This window comes from Gallus gallus, chromosome 19 (assembly GCF_016699485.2).
Source record: "Gallus gallus isolate bGalGal1 chromosome 19, bGalGal1.mat.broiler.GRCg7b, whole genome shotgun sequence".
Lineage (NCBI taxonomy): Eukaryota > Metazoa > Chordata > Aves > Galliformes > Phasianidae > Gallus > Gallus gallus.
The window spans coordinates 6,683,270-6,704,786 of record NC_052550.1 but is presented as its reverse complement, the minus strand read 5'-3'; the positions used below and the strand labels follow the sequence as shown (position 1 = coordinate 6,704,786).

Here is a 21,517-nt window from a genome sequence, read left to right as displayed (position 1 = left end):
ACACAGGCTGCGTGCTGGGATCTGCAGCAGATGTGGGTGAAGGCTCCTCGGGTGCGGAGAGCTGCGAGGAAAGCACTGCACACCTGGGTGAAGGACAGGTAAGGGAAGGATCGGTGCTTCTGGTGTGTGATACCTCCTGGAACCCGGGCAGGGCGTTAGGTGGTGTCTGAGCAGCCGTCCTGCAGCAGCAGGCAGGCATGGGAGCGGCGTTAACTTGGACTTCTTGCTGCCTCTTTCAACTTTGCCTCTAAAATCTGAAATACTAACAGCAGCCTAAAATACCTCATATAGATATATATATGTTATATATATATGTATACGCATATATATGTTCACTGTTTCGTCTTTAACTTTTAAGGTCTTGGAGTAGCTCCTAAAGCAGAGTCAATAAGAACAAGCAACAAAGCTTTGCATAAAGCAAAGCCACAGAGGTATGGATGTGGGGTGAAAGCTTGCTTTGGCTTTTACACTGCTAATGTCTTCTTTTGCTTTCCTGCAATGTGCCCCCCGTCCTGTGCAGGCACTTGTCTGCACTCAGGGCTGCGGGGAGTGGGACGTCTGTAGCACTGTGCTGTGCCAGTCTGAAGGCTGAGGCTCAGCATTCACATCAGTGCATTATTAAAGCAGGATTTATAGAACATTTGTGGGGGGGGGGGGGTTGGGGGGGAAGCAATTAAAAAAGCTACAAAGAGAAATACAGAAAAGCAGCAGATCTGAAGCAAAAAAAAAAAGTTCCTTGCAAGCTGTTATTTCAGAAGAATAAAGGAAACTTTAGCAACTTTATGAAATTGTGTTTTAAAAGATGAACTGCTCCAGCGTAGCAAATTATCTGACTCGATGGGACAGATTTATTGTGAGTGATGGATCTGAGGTGTGTGCTGTGAATGTATGCACAGTCAATCAAGTTTACTGCCGAAAGCAGTTGGCTCGCTGGGTTCGTCTGCACTGTGACACAGAAGTTGGGTGAGGAATGCAATGTAACTGAATGTGTAATGCCTCGAGGAAGGCATGTCTTGGTGTGTTAGGAAGCCTGGGGAGAGGAGGACAGTGAGTTTATGGGATTTGGTTCTTTGGAGTACTGCTTAAGTGTGGGCTGTGAGCTGTTGGGCATTTTAATGGGGAGCTCTCTCCTCTTCTGATGCTTCTGATGGGTGGTGGATGGGCTGCAGTTCTCTTGGAGTACGTTGTGAGTTTGGCAAGTGCTGTGGTCTGTGTTGTAATGGAACAGAGGGTGCTGAATTTCTGACCTAACGAAGCCTAACGAAGTGCTCACTCTGTCCCACCCGATGCTGATGTATTATCTGCTCCACAGCTGTGTTCCTGCAGCTCTGCTGGCTGTTAGTTTGTGTCCTTAGCACCAATGCAGTGCAGTGCAGCCGTCTGCAGGACAAGCATCCCATAGAGCAGGCAGCAGAGCCCCAGCAGAGGGGCTGCAGCTCAGAGAGAGCCGTTACCGAGCATCCATCTGCAAGCTGGTGCCTGGTTCCTTGCTTCCTTAAGACAAAAGCATGACAACCATAACAGTGTGCCTGCAGGCATCGAGGTACAGACTCTGAGCATGCAGACAGCCTTTCAGCTGAAATGCAGAGCAGGTCACTGTGCAGAGCAGCGTTACAGAGTGCTGCTCTATTTCTTTGCTGATATTTGCTCAACTCTTCCTACAAGTTGATATAAATAATTTAAGGAAGAATGCAAATGGATTATCACTCCCTCTGTGCTTATCTGTTTCCTTGCACTACTTACAGACGCTCTTAAGCCACAGAATGTGTTTCCCTTCCCTCTCTATTCCTTAAATGACAGCTGGCAGTTTGGTAGCATTCACACTGCTGCGCAGTGTCTCTCTTCTCAACAAATTCCTCCAGGTAAATCCTCTCTTTCCTGCTCACTCCTTAAGTTCAGGCTGAGACATGGACAAGAGCGTGACATAAGACTCACAGTCCAAGTTGATATTTCCCCAGTACTATCGTTTTCAAGCCTTACTTTCACATCTTACCCGTATTAAACTGTCTTAGGAATAGGTGAGGTCAATGGAGAGAACAGTGCCTTGGATCTTTCTATCTACCTCCCTCTGCCTGTATAAGCTGCATCTTCTTTGCACAGTGCAACATGCAGTCATGCAGCCACGTAATTCTAATGGTCTGATATACTTTGTGATGGAAGCAAAGTTGAGGTCAAGTTAGCAGAAATCATCTCAGACTTGATGCTGCTTGCCAACAGTACAGACTAATGTTTCATCTTGGGGTTCCATGTAGTTACACTCTTTGTAGGTGCAAGTGGACAGGAGGAAGGCAGAGGGATGGCAGTAATGGGGGTTTTCCTGCAGGAATGCAGCTGTAACCCAGGTGGGGGCTGTATGCCCCCAAGTCCTGGTTTCAGAAAGGCCTAGCAAGAGTTAGCAAGAGTTAGTTTTCTCCTTTAAAAACACAGAGAACTGGGAAATAACTTTGTATTAATGTGCTGGGAAGATTTGTTTTACTGCATGGCAGAGCATGACAGGGATTCCCACATTGCCACGAGAGGTCACTGCGTGCCTCAGGAATACCCGAGGCAATGCCCAGCTCTGGGGCTCTCTGCTTGGCAAGGATCTGGACCCCAGGACAGGGGTGCTCCTCTGGGATTGCTTTGGTAGAGGCAGAGGAGTTGGCTTTGGGCATCTACTGTCAGCTTAAATCTGAGTGGGAGTAACTGAAAATTATCATATAATAATTGGTTTATGTGAACTGCGTTGTTGGCTTGAGCTCCACGAAGCTCCATGAAGCACACAGCCTCACTGCCCAGTTTAGCCCAGCGTGGCTGTGGCAGATATAAGTGTGTCTCAGGGCTGCTCCAGGCAGAGCGTATCATATATTGGGAACAATTTCTTCTCCAAACAGAGCTGATGCAGTGGCACAGCTTCCCAGGGAAGTGGGGGAGTCCCTGAAAGTGTTCAAGGCCCATGTGGACGTGGCACTGAGGGCCATGGTCAGTGGGCACAGCCAGGGTGGGTTGGAATTGGGGATCTGAGAGGTTTTTCCAGCCTTCATAGTTCTATGGTTCCATGATTCTGGCTCTGTGCAGTTTTTCTGTTTTTTTTTCTTTCTGCACTAATTATGTTGGTGATAAGAAGCCAGTAGGTACTTATGTAAGAGCAACCTTTGCAACAGCTCAGATAAAAAATAGGTAATAAACTGCCATTCCTTTCATTATTCACTATAGCAGTGTGTCCTACAGGTCCTGCAGCAGCAGAGAGATGGGTGCATGAGGGGCGAAAGTGGGCAAAGTCCTTCCTTGTTAGCATAACTTTCCTGTCTGTTTCCCTACTAATCCTAGCATACTTCTCAATTCCAAGAACTCTGCTTTTGCCACTGCCAACACTCACTGTAGCAGTGTACATTCTCCTGCTGATTGTCTTTGGTTTCTTTTAAAGGGTAATGAAATCTTATGGTTCTGTTTCCACGTGCCAGCCATGAGAACACCACTGCAGAGCTCTGGAGCCTCACTCCAGAGATTTCCCATGGTAGATGGTGAGCTGGAATTTACTCTCAGAAAGGAATAGTTCAAATTCCAGCAGAAGCCCCTCCAAGTTCCCAAGTCACGATGCATAGCTGAGGTTCAAACTACTGAAAATTCCACGAAAACATGTCAAGTGATGTGATATTTCTTTCCTGTGGTTTGCAGAAGGAGCTTAGGTTTGGATAAGACAACAGTCTTGATTGTCACAGATCCAGGAAACCAACACAACATTCAGCAAATTCCCCTCAGGATGTGCCAAAAAGTATTTATGCGCAGAAAGAAAACTTTTTATGAATACAGTAAATGGTATGGAAAACTCAGTCTCGCAGATAATGCAGTTAAGTCAACATCCTTTACTGCTTTCCCACTTATGAGTAAGAGGTATAAAGTCCAGAAGGGCTCAGGTTACTTTTCCATACTCCTGTCTTAATCTTAACATGCTGTACACAATGGAGAGAAGGGTTGGGTGTGTCCTTTCCTAGGATTTTTCTGTTGCTCCCAATGGTGGTAGGACAGTTCCATCTACACAGGCTCTTTGGGGACACTGGGAAGGTTCTGGACTCCAAAGACACTCAGTTTCCATAGTCCTGCAGGTAAAACAGAAATTACTGTTCTCCGACAAGTATTTTTCTGGGGTGCTCTGAAGATATTTCAGTCTTTGTGAGGATTAACTAATGGTAGCAAATTACTGCCGTGGTAATAATCCAACATTAATGATACGCTGCTTGTTGTAAGGTGAAAACAACATTATCTGGGTAAGCACAGAAAGTAACTGAGCAACCCAGAGATCTCTGGAAGTTATAAAACATCCCTGGTGAAGGTCCTCCTGCTTACTCTGCAGCTTGATAACTTTCCTTTCCTTTCTGCTTGCTTGCTTGTGAAGAGGCTTAGCAAACAGTCTGTACAAGACTGAAGGCTGGGAAAAACCTGTGTTTTAATAGCTCTGGCAGTGAGCAAATTCCAGCAATGAGCAAATAATATTCCTGCCCTGCTTTGGTTTTTCCAAGAGTTGAAAGTGAAATAACGCTTATTCTTCCGCTCGGGATGTTGCAATCATATTTACTGTGGTGAAAAAAACACTTTGAAAAGGAAGAGTGAGATGTAATGATCATCATTTACAATGTGGGGGCATCACGTAGATAGAGTAACGTTTTGCAAGCCATAAAGCCAGGCTGATGCCCCAGGGCACTCGCAGCACAAAGGATCTGTTTGCACGTTTCACTGACTGAGGATTTACAGCACCTGAACAAATGAGCAGAAAAAAAGAACATGAGCCACAGAACCACAGGTTTTTTTTGCTGCTCTTTTTTACTCTCAAGGAACAATTAATTGTATTCTTTCCTTATTTATTATTATTTTAAATGTTGGATTGTTTTGTTTCCCCTGGATTACTCTTCTAGCCCGTAAGAAGAGAGCAGGTAAAGCCAAGGCTGGGATTTGCTGTAGGAGCAGTGCCCACTGCCCTTCCCAGGGCTGGAACCCAAACAGAGTGAGAGATGCCTTTATTTCTCCGGGGAGTTATGCAGTATGGGGGTCAAGCTTTGTCCTAAACAGACCCAGATGTGACTTCCTTCTGATTCTAACCAACCAAACTGAAATCTCCTGCTCTTCTTTTCTTTTTCTCGTTATTAATGTTGATAGAACTTTCCAAACTTTCATTTAAGCTTTCCAGATCTGCTGCCAAACGTGGCAGGGATGTGGGATTTCTGAAGAAAGGTGATCATGGAATGTAATTTGCACACCTGTTGTTATTTTGTTTAATTATTTCTTCTCTCTTAATACTGCTTCCTTCCTTTCTCTGCACGCAGCTTAGAGTTTCAGTGGTTCACCTCTGAATGGATTATCTGCTAAATAATTCACATTTCATGCAGTAGTGGTTAGCTATCTCCAAAAGTATTTTAATCACAGGAACTGCCCAAATTGTAACATGAACATTACCAGCATCAATAAGGTCTGTAACAGAGTATTTTGTAATGTGCTTCATTTCTTAGATGGTGTTCATGCCTTCAGTCTGATGGATTTAAATATGGAAGGAGAATTCTGAGAGCATTGGGAATACGCTGGAAATAAAAGCGTGGGAAAATAAGCTGAAGGGGACTGTGTGCTGCTGCCTATCTGCAACTGGGCAGGAGAAACCTTGGAAAAATGGAAAATAAGGCAACGAGCAATGAGACTCAGCCACTGACTTCCAAGAAAGGTATCTCAGACTGTAACGAAGGAGAAGACTGTAAAGAGAATGGACTGCTGATCAGGAACCCTAAATCTGCCCTACGGCTCGTGGACGATGGGAATAAAGTCCATCCTGGACAGGGAGATAAAGAGGAGGCAGCTCAGATCTCAAATGGCTATTCAGGAGTTCAGAGCTCCGTGCCTTGCAGTGGGATGGCAGAGGCAGAGGACGCGCAGTGCACTGCCCCAGCAGCCACAACCACCACCACAACCACCACGTCCACCACATGTGGAGCAGAAGGCCAGCAGCAGCTGATGGAGCTGGGAGACAGAGAGACCTGGAGTAAAAAAATTGACTTTCTGCTCTCTGTCATTGGATATGCAGTGGATCTGGGAAATGTGTGGAGATTTCCCTACATATGCTATCAGAATGGAGGAGGTCAGTGACCAGTTCTGTATGCTGTTCCTTAACATTCAGCTTCCTTGCTTCCTAATGAATTAGTTTAGTAGTTTATTTTAATATCATACATGACATAGGAGTCACAGGAAATTAATTACTTTTAAAGCAGACCGGAAAACTTAAACCACGGGATAGGATAAGGTGTAAGAAATGAGAACTAGGAGCTGAGAGCTGGTTAGGTGCAGAGTAACCTGAGAGAAAAGATTCAAGCCCTGTCCCAAGGAGTATTTAAAACCAGATAAACCAACTTGTCAAAACACTCCTCAGGAAAGCTGTGACTGAGACTCACGGATGTTCCAGCCAAAAGATAAATCTCCTCAAGGAGAGACTGGACAGAGAAGACTTCTGCCTCCCTGATGTACTCAGGCATTCTACCAAAGACATTCATCACTGTGTCTGTATCTCATCTCATCTCGTACTGTAGAGGCAGTACAGTCTTTGTGAATCCCACATATACTTGTTACAGAAACATGAGAAGTTTGGCCTGAGTGTTACTTCTTAGTCACACTGTTGTGTAGTTAGTTGTGAGAATCCCATGGTAACTCAGGGTGGCACACTGGCTAGGGAGGGGATATGCATTTTCCCTGGGGAACAAAAGGAATTGTTCATGGAGTGCTGAAACTAGTGGGAGAGATGTCCTATGAAGAGTTATAATGATCTGCTTTGTCTCTTGCAGGAGCATTCCTCATTCCTTACACAATTATGGCCATCTTCGGTGGTATCCCTCTCTTCTATATGGAATTAGCATTAGGACAGTACCACAGGAATGGGTGTATTTCAATTTGGAGAAAAATATGTCCTATATTCAAAGGTAATGAAGGGAAATGGAAAATTAGAAGGAACTTTCTGAGCAAGACCTTCTGATAAAGATGTATTTTCTTAAAAAAGAAAAAAAGTCTGAAAACAGCAGAGCAAAGTAAGGCTAGAACAAAGTAAGTTCAGTTCTACACACAATTTTGGCTTTACAAAGAAAGTTTTCATAAGGCTTTATGTACATCTGTGGATGTTTGTGTGCTCATGCACATGAATGTCACACAACTCTCCGACCGATTAGATAGAGGCTGCTCTGAATCAAGCTTGAAACAAGTGAAAAAAACAAACAACAACAAAAGAAACAACCATGTAATTGAAAAAAATAAGCACAGAATTACTGAATCCTAGGCAAAATTGAGAACAGGAAAGATGAAAGATTCTTACATAGTAGGATCTATTCTATGCATTCGTTACTCTTGCTCCCAGTGTCAGAGTTCTGGTCTAAGAGTACCAGATAGCAGTTTCTGAATTCCAAAGTTTAGGAGCAACTGAAAAAAACCCCAACAATTTAAGCCTGTATTGTCTATATTGTCTTGATTAAGGATGTTCTTCTGAGATCAGGATGTGTTTCTGAAGCCATAGGGAATTCCAGTGTTGTAGATACGTGACAGGGTACGTGTACCTCCTGCAGAGCTGCCTTCATGGTTACTGATTGTATGTGATGTGAATAACCAGTTCCTTCCTTTCTGTGGCCTAACTTACGCTCACTTCATGTAATTATTTCCTAACCTACTAGGCATTGGCTTTGCCATCTGTATAATCGACCTCTATGTAGCCTCCTATTACAACACCATCATGGCGTGGGTCTTCTACTACCTCGTGTCCTCCTTCACGACGGAGCTGCCATGGACCAGCTGCAATAATGCATGGAACACAGGCAACTGCACTACCTACTTCAGCAAGGACAACATCAGCTGGGCCCTGCACTCCATCTCTCCTGCAGAAGAATTTTATACGTAAGTGCATGTAAGTGAGGACAGTAATATCAGACAGAATGGTGGAACACGTAGCAAGCTTTTCTTTGGAGGGGAAGCAGAGATGTTTAGTAATGGTACTCTTTTCCAAACAATTCAAGTAACTAAATACCTGTAGGGGGGTGTAAGCTTGGGGTGTGTGGGGGGTACTCTGTATTTTAGATCACAGGTTCCCAATTGTCTGGCCATTGTCAACTGTCAATATTTACCATGTATCATCACTGGTGTACTGTTAATATCTGGCTTGTAAGTAAAAAAAAAAATCCAAAACAGTATGACTCAAGTCCAATTATCAAGGCCTCAGGACTACTTGTAATGCTCAGACCACAGTAGGAACTGCTCAAAGCATACTGAACGTATCTGTTACAAAAATATCTACACTGTGTTTTTCTTTCCTCTTTCAGCCGCCAAGTTCTACAGGTGCATAGGTCCAATGGGCTGGATGACCTGGGGGGCATTAGCTGGCAATTGACCCTCTGTTTATTGTTAATCTTCATCATTGTATACTTCAGCATCTGGAAAGGGGTCAAAACATCTGGCAAGGTGAATGCAAAAGCAAGACAAATCACTTGGTACAGTATAGCCTAGCACAAGTTCTGAAGGAGCCAATTAACATGACAGTTATCCCAGACTGTCTTCAGGGCAGGGATTGTAGCCTCACCTATTTGGGAAGCCCCTGCTGCAGTGACTGCTACTGTTATCCACGTAAAACATAACAGTAAGTTATGCCACGGTTCTGTGCACAAGAACAACCCCACGCAGAGAAAGCATGGATATTTATGTGCAATCTGCCCATTTACAGAACTTTTGAGAAGTTCATATGAAGATGTTATAAATGCTAAGAGTTATCCTTTGAAAGTTATCATAAACTTTTCTCATCCCTTCATTTTCTACCCATGGCAAACACTATCTCAATGTTCTCCCTCGCAGGTGGTGTGGGTGACAGCCACGTTCCCTTACGTCATACTTTTTATCCTGCTCGTGAGAGGGGCAACTCTGCCTGGTGCCTGGAGAGGTGTCCTCTACTACCTGAAACCTGAATGGCAGAAGCTCCTGGCCACTGAGGTAAGAACATTACAGAACAGTTGGGACTCACTTATAGCCTTTCAGCATGTGTACCACATGTATAAACTCCAATGTGTACTTTCAGTACAGAGTATGACTACACAGATGTCTTGGCATGGACTTAAAAGCCTTACGTCATGCATTTAACAGTCATCCTATTCTTTCCGTAACTATATAGATGTTTTTTAAAGATTAGATGGGGTTCCTGGTTCTGTTCTGCTATGTAAGTTCATTGTGAGTTTAGCTTGAACTAACAGTGAAACAGTGAACAGCCTGGCAGTGTGCAAGAAGCTACAATGATTGCTATCCTACAACACAGTCCTTGGCCTACTGCTGTCACACTGAGCAAACGACACTTACTAAACCCTAACATCTGGATTAGCTGCACTTGTTTTGATGGTGAGGGGATCATTACATGTTCAGGCAGACTTTCCCACACCCAATGGTGTCTATAGTTACCAGAGCTGAAATGTAAAGTCTCCATCCTGTGACACACTCTGGTAGATAAGCCCAGGGAGGGTCTCCTTAGCTGCCAACTAAAGCATGACTTGGTGATGAGTGGACGTGGGCAAGGGCACTGGAGAAGCAATGGATCAGTTGGGTCTGCACACCCCACCAGGGTTTGAAAAAAAAGGAGGAATGAGGACAAGACTGAGCTCATTAAAAAAAAAAAAAAGCCAACCCATTCCACTATCTGATTCAGCTCTGAACTCTGTGGATGACAAGTAGTCCATCAGGCTGGAGGCTGCACTGAGGTCCCTGTGTAAGAAAGCTTCTAGTGGGGAGTGTGATGGAAAAACCCCAAAGCAATAAATACTACAAATACAAAGATTAAAAATCCTAATGTTTGCAAGTCTGCTGTTCCCCAGCTGATATGGGGAGTTTTGAATGAAGAGGAAATGAAAAGACACCAGTCTCTGATAAAGCAGCATCTTCAATAAGGGACCACATCTTCTGAAAAAGCAATAAAGGGCATTGATATTGTATTGGATGTATCTGAAGTGAGGACAGCAGATTGCAATCTGTGTGTGCTGGACGATGACAGAGTTCTGTCTGTGGCTGATACAGGATGGCCTCACGAAATGAGTGGTAATGAACTCCAGGTTTCAATCAAAAGAGGAGAAACAAATGAGGACTTTCACCTTCAGAAAAAGAGCTGATATTAGCACTTTGGGAACACCGCTCATTAAGGATGCAGTCACTCTTCAAGTACAACAAGCTTTTCATAACAAGATCATCACACTTGCATCTATCATGGCTACAACAAAGCTGTATGGAGTCCCTCGAACTACAGCTGCATCCACACTGTGAAATGCAACTTTTGTGCCTAGGAAGAATCTCTGCCCAGAGGACACACGGCCAAACATTGGGCTGCTGCACAGCACACAGAGAAGGATGGGCCAAGTCCACCACCAAACCACGGGCAGAGCTCTCCATGCACTGCAGAAGCTGTGGTAACCCAATTACAGGCAAATCATCTGCAGTGCTGACAGAAGTGGGTACTTACAACGTCTAAAGAAATACAACAGCTTTTCATCCATGGGAAATGCTTTGGATATAAATCCTAATTGCATCACCGATGAAAACTATAACAGCAAAGACAGCCACACTATAGTAGATATTAACACCTCTCTCAGATCTCAAGAAAAAACCTCATATTCCAACCTACTTTCTTACCAAAACGTTAGTTAGACCAGGACTAGAACATAAGCACACTAGTGACACTCAACTTTACATAGCTAAGTGATATTCTGAATCTGCCAAACTCATCCCATCTGTCTCATTATCTTTTTTTCTTCATTTTTATCATTTTTCAGGTATGGGTGGATGCAGCAGCTCAGATTTTTTTCTCCCTTGGCCCAGGCTTTGGGGTCCTATTGGCTTATGCCAGCTACAACAAATTCCATAACAACTGCTACCAGTGAGTTCTACCTCATTTTATATATTAAATTCAGTTTTACATAGGTTTGTATGAAAAGGAAACAGTGCCAGTGAAAGACACTGAATTGTCAGACCTTTATACGTACAAACCAGACAGCGGCACAACAGCAGCAAGCCCAGGCATTTGTGCTTATCCTAAAGAGATGTAATGACAGCAAGGAGGTGAAGGTGTAATTTTGCCACAACACAGTGGCACAGCTCCCTGACACGCAGATGAGAGTTGCTGAACCTCAGTCAGCCAGGGTGTGACTTCAGAGCCCTGAGCTGAAAGGTAATTTGTAATTGTTTCCTTAAAAAAAAAAAAAAAGCTGTTTATAAAATTAAAGAATCCCTTCATTCTGTAATATTCCTAAAGACATTCCTGTCATTTTAGAAGTCTGGTATTTCTGCAAGCACAAACCCAGCATTTAATCCTGTGCCAGACTAACGTTACAACCTGTCTGAAGTTCTTCCTTAGGACAAACAACGAGAAGTTGCTTTGTCGTTGCTTGGTTTCCGTAATGCACTCCTTGCTCCTTCCGCTGCATTCCCCAAACTGCTGCAGCAGTGCAGCTCAACCACTGCCCCCTCCCGGCAGCACACTGCCCTCCCCGGCAGATGCCGATTCCCTGATGCGAGCGGTGTTGTGTTGCAGAGACGCCCTGGTTACCAGCACTGTCAACTGCCTGACCAGCTTCGTGTCCGGGTTTGTCATTTTCACTGTGCTGGGATACATGGCCGAGATGAGGAACGAAGATGTGTCGGAGGTTGCCAAAGACATGGGTAGGCTTTCTGACTTCTAAGAGAACGTATCTGTGCATTCTACATTGAGAGGCATAACAACTTGAATGAGTGGATAAGACTGTGCCAAGTATTTGGTATGTCATTCAGGATACCGTCTTCTTTTATGATAAAGGCACTGTTATAAATGCACAGTGCAGCTAAAATACTATTCTACAATGCCAGCATATATAAGTCCTGCATGCAGCTCCTGTTCTAACTGCACGTTGGGGCATAGTCAGGGGGAGAAGCCTTCTGCAGGGAAGTGGAACAACCTCTCCTCCCCACAGCAGCATTAACAGGTCTCTCTGCTTCTCCACTCTAACACCAGGACCCAGTTTGCTCTTCATTACCTATGCCGAAGCCATTGCGAACATGCCTGCCTCAACTTTCTTTGCCATCATATTTTTCTTGATGTTACTCACACTGGGATTAGACAGCACGGTGAGTAGACAATACTTGAGAGAGATGGATGAATGACGTTTGGTGTATTCCTTACCCCAGCCAGCACCAGGCGGAGCAGAAGTACAAACACAGCACTGTCACCAAAGGGTTTAATGCAGAACTGGCATCTCCATGTGCCTTCTGTAAGATAGAAGCTCTTACTCCAATTTCAATGATGGAGAAACAGAGGCTTAAATAAGATTAAATGATCTGTCCAAGTTACACTGTGATGAATAGCAGCAGACCTGGGAACACAGCTGTAGCACGTGATTGAACTCCTGGCTGTATGCAGCCTTATGGGCTCCCTCTGTCCTGTACTATAAACATACAAATCAGTGAATGAATTCCTATTTGATATTCTTTACACTGATTTTATTTAAATGGTAGGAACTGGAGGAAGCTTCCTTCACAGCACTGCAATACAGAGCTCTTCTAAAACATTGCCACACGAGCCTATTTTACCAACTGAGAATCAGCTCCTTCTAGGAAGGCTCAACACAGTGATTGCACAATGTCAGTTCTGCTGAGCCACTTCATCCCTAAGAGGAGCTTATTACTTGTAATAGCGCACTCCCTCGGGATGATAGGTGCTTCCTACTGAAACGGAAAGACCAAACTGCTGCTTAAAGAGCTAAAAAAAAAAAACCTCTGAAGAAAGTCTGAATTGTGCCAACTGTACAGGAAGAGTAAAGCACAGCGTTTCAATGGCTACAATTCCTCCTGGAGGAAAAACTGCCCTCTGTTTTCCATTAATTTTCACATGCTTTTCAGTTTGCAGGATTAGAGGGAGTGATTACTGGAGTACTGGATGAATTCCCACACGTCTGGAGCAAGCGCAGGGAATTCTTTGTCCTCGGTCTGATCATCATTTGCTTTTTGGGGTCATTAGCAACCCTGACTTTTGTAAGTATTTTCACCCCATCCTCAGCTTTCCTCACTGGCAGTTTCCTGCAGATGACATCTTGGAGAGGAGCGTATTTTTGTTTTAAAAAAAGATCCAAGAAGTCAGAATGAATCTCTTAAATGTGAACGGTATCTCACTAAGAAATGTGTTGCAAAACGATCGTATTGCAATTCAGCGTACCTCTGCTGCAAATCCTCACTGGCACAGCCACTGCTGCAGCTGCTAAGTCAGCAAGCAGGGGTGCTTTGATGCACTGTATGTGCTTTGCTTTTCGCTCTCCCAACCACCATGTTTAAAAATAATGGATTGTTACTTTCATTTTCCCAATGTTAGAAATATATACTGTGTTAAAAAAAGAGCGGCCAAAAATTATCCATGAGAAATTGCTGTAATTGACTGTTGTTGGACCATTCTCCAGGAATTTCTGCCAAATGACCTGAATCTTCCTCACCCAATTGGGCTGGAAAGCACCAGCACTCACCCACACATCATCCCTTCACAGCTTGTGGGATTTCGTTTTCACAGCAAGCAAAATTTTGAATTGTGAGAACAATGACTGTACGGGACAAGGGCAATACACACAGGTTTCCTGTTGTGTTTCACTCCATTTGCTCATTTACACACAAACCCCCTTCTCATTGAGAGCATTTACTGTAAAAGTAGATGCAGTTCCTCTGAGACGCAAACTCTTCCTCCTTAAGCTGGTTCTAGGTATGCCAAGTGGTAAGAAAGTGAAGCAACACCCTGTTTGTTTCCTGTTTGGGAGCTATGAGTCAAGTTGGAGGAAGGTGACACGGGAGGCATGCAAAAAGTCACCATCACACTGCACCAGCTCCCAAATGTTCTTTAAAATCCAATGAGAACAACCATGAGATTCAGTTTTAGCTCTTCTGCATGGCAGCCCCACTGCTGGACTACGTCCATGCACAGCAAAAGCAGCACAGCCAAGGATTGCACAGGTCACAGTGCAGCAGAACTCACACATCTGTGAACGTTCTGCTTCAGATGAAGACGATAATAAAAAACAGCATCCCAGGGCTTCCATCCCTGGATCTCCGGGTCACTGACAGCAACGTGTCCTTTGCAGGGAGGCGCGTATGTGGTGAAGCTGTTTGAAGAATACGCCACAGGCCCAGCTGTGCTAACAGTGGTGTTCCTGGAAGCGGTGGCAGTGGCCTGGTTCTATGGTACGTGCGTTGCTGTGGGACTGACAGTGTTGCTGAGCCACAGTTCCTCTGGTTCTGCACACAGATCACTGATGTCTCAGGAAAACATTTGCTTTTCTTCCCCCTCCCCCCCCAAACTTCCTGTTAACCAAATCCATCAGAATGACTATTGATGGCTCTGAGAGAAGCACGCTGACATCTGAAAGTAATGAGGTCATTCAGAACAATTAAGGGTTCCCTGTAGTTAAGGCTCAGAGGAACAAACGGCACCTCAGGCTGGGCCCTGCACTGCCTTGCTGTGCACACATCTCTGTGCAAAGGACTCCTTCCTGCTGCCACCGCTCTCCTCCCATTTATCCCCACAGGCATCACCCAGTTTTGCAACGATGTGAAAGAAATGCTGGGCTTCGCTCCAGGCTGGTACTGGCGAGTGTGCTGGGTGGCAATCAGTCCCATCTTCCTGCTGGTGAGTTTTCTTCATATCCTTTTTTTCCCCCCCAGTACAACAAAATGACCACTGAACAATGCGGTTCCTTAGATCACTAAAAGCTTAATTACAGAATTCTCTTAGGAAGCTCTTTAGTAACAGTTATCGTTAAAACAAAAATGCTTAATTAGTGAAAAATCCACCACAGTGCTGCAAGGTCTGGTTACTAAATCACAGTTGTAAGGGTTTTGGTGGACCAGCTAGATAAACAAGCCTGGGTTTTAAATAACTCCTTCCCCCCTCACGGACAAAGATTACTTTGTTTTGTTGTTTTACGTTTGCCACAGAAAATAAAAGATGGTGATGAAACAGTGCCTGGGAGGAAACCCAGGATAAGTAAACACAGAGACCCACTAACTGCTGACTGACAACTTCAGAGCATCCCATGTAGCATTTGCAGCAGTTAATTGCAGCCTTCATAAAAGTATAATTGGAGATTGGAAATCCTGTCCCAGTGTTTGACTTGGCAGTACTATTGATAATATTTTAACATCAAGCGTTCATTTCCTGAGCCCAAATGAGTCTGTGCTATCTTTGATAGTCACCAGGAGCAAAGCTGGTCAAGATGGAGTTTATGAGCACCGAATGCAGATTGAAGACCTGCAGAGTGAATTCTAAACTCTGCTGTAATGATCAATGCATCTCTAACAGATTTTTATTTCATTACCCACAGAAAAAGAAGGAAAAAAAGGTTATAAATAAAAGTGTTGCGCCAGAAATGATTTTTAAAACTACTGTCCTCTTTGTGATCCCGAACCAGTAAAATAAAGCAGACAGCTCCAGTGCTATGGTTACTAGGCAGAGCTATTTGTGTTCTCTGCAGAAGCCAAACTAAAATAAGGAAAGCCCAGAGGGTACCATGCTATTTTGCTACGGAAGTTTCAGTGGTACTCTTGCTCTTCTGATGCTAATCTGGAAAAAAAACCACAATTCAGAGATCCTTCCAAGGGCAGTCACCAGCATTACTCACATAGCATTCATCTGCAAAGCATTTGTTGTTTCACAAGAAATCTCACAGTCATGAAGGGAGAGCGGAATAAAGAAAATGAATCAAATTCTGAGTAAGAATTAATTATGTGATGTTTTCCTCCTGGGACTACATGGGATGGGGAAGATTTAGCAGCAGCAGTGAAAAGCAGGCATGCTTTGCACAAACCCTGCAGCAGTGCAACCTCACTGAAGATAAGCAACCCTGGAATTCCACAGAAGTGCTTTATTCCATGAATATTCCTTAGGGAGCAGGACTCTTAGGAAAGCTGCCCTCTGATAAAAAGGACACAGATACAACCAGCATAGCAGGCACACCATAAAGCGTATGGAAGATGTAATGTTTGTCTAACCTTAAAAACCCACTCATTATTTTGGATTATAGATAAAAATAAAAGCCACACACAGATTATAGAGCAAGGAAATGCTCACAGCAGATAGGAATAAGTGATAAACTGTAGTGAAGCATTTCTTAATGCATCATTCTGAAACAGTCAGAGGTAGGGAAGAAAGCATACAACAGGAACAAAGTGGGAATCATTAAGATGTGTCCTAGAGAAAAAAATTCCTTCTCTTCCCACATACCTGCTTAATGGCTACACCACAGATTACTTTTCCCCCTAGTCGTTTCAGAGTGTACAACTGCAATAACTGTAGAATTCAAATGGATGAGAAAATACAACACTGTGTTCAAAGCTGGAATGCCAGACCATGCTTCCCAGCTTTCAGTTACTGCTTGGGTTCTACCCTCAAGTTCCTGAGCAATTCTAGATTTCCTTAAGTCTGGATATCAAAAAGCTTTTAGTTTAATCTATATTAATGTCATCTGAGATTTTTTAGGAGCAATACACATTTAATCCTTCTCGAACCCTGCTCTGTTTTTTGTTGGTTTTTATAAGTTTAGTTCTACGCTGGCACAGAGAGTTCCCTGAAGGAACAGTGTGTGCTACCAAAACATGTTGAAACTTTTCTCGTTTCCTTTCCAGTTTGTCACTTGCAGCTTTCTGTCCAACCCCCCCGAGCTCCGGCTTTTTGATTACAACTATCCCTACTGGACCACAGTAGTGGGCTACTGCATAGGAACCTCTTCCATCATCTGTATCCCAATCTACATGGCTTATCGGTTGATCATCACTCCTGGAACACTTAAGGAGGTATCCAGTAGGCTCTACTGTGTCCGTTAGGAAGGAAATGATTATTATAAGTATTGTGTGTTATTTTTCCGAAGGTTTGATGCCCCAGGCTGTTTGTTCCTAGCTTGCTGACAGCTAATTGTCTTTTGCCCATTTGGGTGATTTACAAATCTCCTATGTCTCACTGAGGGGGCTGAGCTACATTCACATCCAGTTATTGAGTCAAGTGTTTCTTTTTAAGCTCTGCTGAACTGGGAGCTTTCCCTAGAAATCACACACATGAGCCAGTCACAGATCGGGTCCCTCGGGTGTGCTTACAAGAACAAGTTTCTTTTTCCGTCCCACACTTAACAAGGGTTCTCTGCCATAAACCCATGGCAGTCTGTGATGCCATTTTTGGGATTTCTTATAAGTTCTTGTAAATACCAGTTCTGAGAGAATGCGTTCCACAAACTCAGAGTGCCCGACTGAAGTCCTAAAGAATTAATATGACAGCTGTCAACCTTGGATTCAGATTGTATCTACCACAAAGAATTAATAAATAACAGTGTGCACTTCCATAGCACCACTGAGCAAAGATAACATCACCCATAACAAAAACCAATTTTTGCCTCGTAGCTGTAAGAAGTAGTAAGAAGTATAACTCAAACCAGTCGTGTTTTATTGCAGCCATTTGGAAAGGGTTTTGAAATGTTACTCATTACCTATAAAATGAATCAACTTCTAATACTGATCTCTTCCCAACAGCGTATTCTGAAAAGCATTACTCCAGAAACAGCCACAGAAATTCCTTTTGGAGACATCCGCATGAATGCCGTGTAAGCTAACCTGGTTTCTGGGGAGAGAGGGGAAGCACAGAGTCAAACTTTCCACCCAAGGAATTATGTTTCCAGCTGAAATAATGGGATGAGTTTTCTGCGGAGGTTCTGACACTGACAACGGACATTTGGAAACACGATGCCTCCAGCACATCTATCCAAGCAATTCAACGAAACCTGCCGTGCACTTCTAACCAGACTGACCTGAGAACCAACTCGTTCTGGAAACCCGAGGATGTCTGTATGTGTGAGGACACCACCGCTCCATGCGTGGGCACAGGGGCTGCTGCAAAGCCTCTCTAGGATGAGCAGCAGCAGTAGGATTAGGTTTAGAATCTCAAGTCTGTGGCAGTTCTCCTGTATCTTCCTCAATGTGATCGTTCGTACTGGGCAATGTTGTATTCGCTTCTAAAGTTCTAATTGCTTCAACTACATTGAAAAATACAAGAATATTTCCAATAGCCATATATTACTCAAGTAGCACAGGGTTTTATAAACTAATTAGTAAGTTCTCCAACTCCTGGGTTTGTAGTGGAGTCGTCAGAGGAAGCAATCTCAAGCAGCACCATACACAGCTCTGCACAACTCAGCGTGCACATTTGGTAACATTATCCTCCTCGTTTCATTTGTAGATCGTAGGTTTCTCTTGTTTCTTGTTTATTCGTGCAAAACCAGTTTTTGTAATGTGGGCTTCATAGTTAAGCAACAAAAAGGCTGTGTGGATCACCTGACAAGCACTGAAGCTGCTAGCACAGCTAAGCTACATATTCACAAGATCCTTGTACTCACAGACCGTGCGTTTGCACCCAAGGAAACTATATACCAACAGTGAATTACTTTGAGTTCAGATGTCAAAAAGTGGACTCTCACAGATCTGCTTTTCTTTTGTTTATTTCTTAAATTTCAGTTCCACAGCTAAGATTAGCCAGAGCATGTGGCTTTCTCTATTGTTTCCTAGTACAGAGCTCAAGTTTAGAACAACCCTTTTGGCTGGCTGACAGAAGTACGTTTACACAAACCTACAGCCAAGATTTACTAGCTCTATTCTTATGTGAATACATTTGGTTTTCACCCTGAAAAATAACAGTAGAGCTTTTTTTAAAACAAGCAGTTGAGTTCAGCAGGAGAGATTCTGATCAGAACTGATTATATTAAGTTTTGAAGCACTGGTGATATACAAGCTTCCATGTACGTACTAACCTTGTCACATTATATCTGTACATAAACCTCCAACGGGAGCTGCCCTGTAGACTGACTGTCACTGCCAAATCAGTTGGAGGACAATAGTTTTGCTGTAGTTACATGGGAATTTAGATAAACCTGAGTAGTCATTGTTTATGTAAAGACATTGCATTTTCACTCTACCACATAGTTATAAAAGTCTAAGAGAAGTAGAATTAAATAGAGCATAAAAGCCTCTTTTGCATTTCACAGTTTACTTAGGAAACTTATTGCTACAATTAATGACATGATACATGCACACATAGCAGCAGGCACTGAGAAACCCATTGAAGAGCTTACATCAGTACAAAGCATGTAAGAGGAAATCAGGGGAGGTGACTCTATGATTGCCTTCTGAAAGCACTCACCTCACTTCCACCACTGCTGCTGACCTGAGTTCCCTTGTCTTTAGCTCTCAATCCCAGCTTCCAACAAGGAAATAACCCTAAGGGGCAAGGACTGTTCTGTGCAAATTACAAAGGCCTCCTACACTATTTTTTAAAAGGGAGTATGTTCTTGCACTGCCACCAGAAAAACATAATAAATTTGCCTTACTGGATGCTTACTCATACCGAATGGTTTTGAAATGTAGCCCTCCTGGATATCTGAAAACTACTTCCAAAACCATCTTCATGGTGAGGAAAAGTTCAACTAGATATGCACTAAGAATTCAAATTGCCAACCAGAGAAAAGTACTGGTTGTTTTTAATAAACTTCTCTGTTATGAGTGTATTCATTGGAAAAAAAAAGATACACATGAAATGTCAATGTAAGATGAACGATGTCTGTATTCAGTATCAAGTGTGGGAAATAAAGGAGAAAACACCACACCTTCTCCATTCAGTGATAGTGTTTGGTGATAGTACAGCAGAATTAGTTGAATTAAATATCAACACTGTCTGCAAAGCCAAAGTTTCTTCTCGAGCCCTTGCAAACAAACCGAAGCCGGGCCTGTTATTCCTAATGGAATAATCTGCAGAGTAATAACTGCTAAAATCACTGCTTCTTAGTGTGCAACACTTCCAACATGGTCTTCCTTTGTAACAGCATTTTAAATGGCAAAAGAGGCATCTGTAGTTCGTATTGAGGCAGTACATACAGTGCCACACACGTTGCCTCTCTGGGAGGTGGTAGCACAGCATTCTGATGAGCTGCCCAAGAAATGCCACGTTTTTCTAGTGGACTAAGTCAGCCAAGAAGCCCCAGGTTTTCTCAGTTTGAATTTCTCAGCTGAAAAAACCCAGATAAACACACTCTGACTACAGATGTACTGAGAGAGACAAAAGTTTGTGAAATCACTTGAAGACAGATTGAAAAAGCAATGCAGATAGCAAAGCCACAGGACAAAAAGCACTGTCAGAAATAGGCAGCCCCAAAGATCAACAGTGACATTACATCTCCATTCTCTTTTCATCAGGACAATCCAGTGCAGGGTCTGTATGGGAACAGGGTTAAGAAAGCCCTCAAGTAAACTAACAAGTTCTCTTTTCCTGACTATTCCATTCTAATTAAGGTGAACTAGCAAGGTGATTCAGTTCCCGTTTGTTTTCAGATGGCATATTGGTTTCAGCTTTTCTAGATCTTCTCATAAGTTCATTTCATGTTATCTCTGATCATTGTTTTTGTATGAAATACAGTTACTTACATACCAAATGGGCTGCACTGCAATTCCAAGTGTTAGAGGCAAAGAAATCCTTTCTCCTCAACTCACATTCCACTTATCTGCCACACCAGTACACCCCACACTCTATAATGAGCACTGAAAAAGGAGTTAATGAAATTGCTAAGTTAGGAATGTGTTCCTTTCAAGCAGGAATGAAACTGGAGTTTTAGCTGTACAGAATTAGGCATTCCCTCCAACTTGTACATGGATGCATCTGTATTAATTTATGCAGCTGTTTAGTTACAAGTGTTGCAAGCTGATTGTAAGTTATCAGTATGTGCCTTGTACTGTAAACTGTTATTGTAATAAATTTAATAATCATAATCCATCCGTAGATGTCTCTTGTGTCTCTCTCTCAGGGGAAGTTTCAAGCTGGCCCACAATAGATCCCTTTTTATTAGAGCAAAGATAAGAATTCCAGGACAAAGCAGTCCAGTTTACTACACCAGCACAGCCTCTTTGACAAAAAGCAGAGTATTTTGTGTGCTCTCTGAACCCCATCCACTGTTAAATACTCTGCTTTCATTCTATTCCAACAGAAGAACCAACATGACATTTGTTTAGACAGAACATCAAAACCCAAATCATCCACACTTGGACTAAGTGCCTAGCTACCCAAATTAAAGTAAGTATGAAGCTCATTCCACTTCAGGTCTTTAACTGACAGGTTTTGCATTTAATTGTACTGACATTTTAACTCATTACTACGTTTGCTGAACAAAATACTAGACAAGCCGGTTGACTGATGATGATAGCACACACAGAACATCCCAGGAACTCAAACTCTGTCTACATTTTGACTTCAGATCACTAAAATGAAGATTGTCTCTGTACTACCAAGTACTCTTGTACTACCAAGCTCCTATCAACAGGAAAGATGGTTTTGAAGGGAAACAGAAAAAGGAAACCAAACCTTGTATTTCTTTTTCTATATCACAGAGAAAAGGTAAAAGATCAGAAGAAAATCCAATTGATTCTTCTCCGAGAAATACACTTTATGACATGTCAGAAAGGAACCCAG

At 43.1% G+C, this 21,517-nt stretch overlaps 1 protein-coding gene across 7 annotated transcripts; it reads left to right on the top strand.

The window, feature by feature from the left end:
• On the top strand, positions 1-20,824 carry SLC6A4 (solute carrier family 6 member 4). Of its 7 annotated transcripts, none has more exons than XM_046902309.1 (15): positions 1-98; positions 359-431; positions 5,484-6,100; positions 6,798-6,932; positions 7,671-7,890; positions 8,313-8,451; positions 8,839-8,973; positions 10,791-10,894; positions 11,549-11,676; positions 12,005-12,117; positions 12,889-13,020; positions 14,109-14,208; positions 14,553-14,653; positions 16,648-16,815; positions 17,542-20,824. In XM_046902309.1, the coding sequence occupies exons 3-15, from the start codon at positions 5,638-5,640 to the stop codon at positions 17,614-17,616; spliced, it is 2,013 nt and encodes a 670-aa protein (XP_046758265.1). In that variant the 5' UTR covers positions 1-98; positions 359-431; positions 5,484-5,637; the 3' UTR covers positions 17,617-20,824.
• Positions 20,825-21,517: the final 693 nt, after the last annotated feature.

Excerpts from the sequence above, each read along its gene's own strand:
- SLC6A4 (XM_015295699.4), top strand. The coding sequence starts at position 5,638 with ATGGAAAATAAGGCAACGAGCAATGAGACTCAGCCACTGACTTCCAAG. Across the intron at positions 6,101-6,797 it reads ATGCTATCAGAATGGAGGAG|GAGCATTCCTCATTCCTTAC; the intron begins GTCAGTGACCAG and ends TGTCTCTTGCAG. Across the intron at positions 14,209-14,552 it reads GGCAGTGGCCTGGTTCTATG|GCATCACCCAGTTTTGCAAC; the intron begins GTACGTGCGTTG and ends TTATCCCCACAG.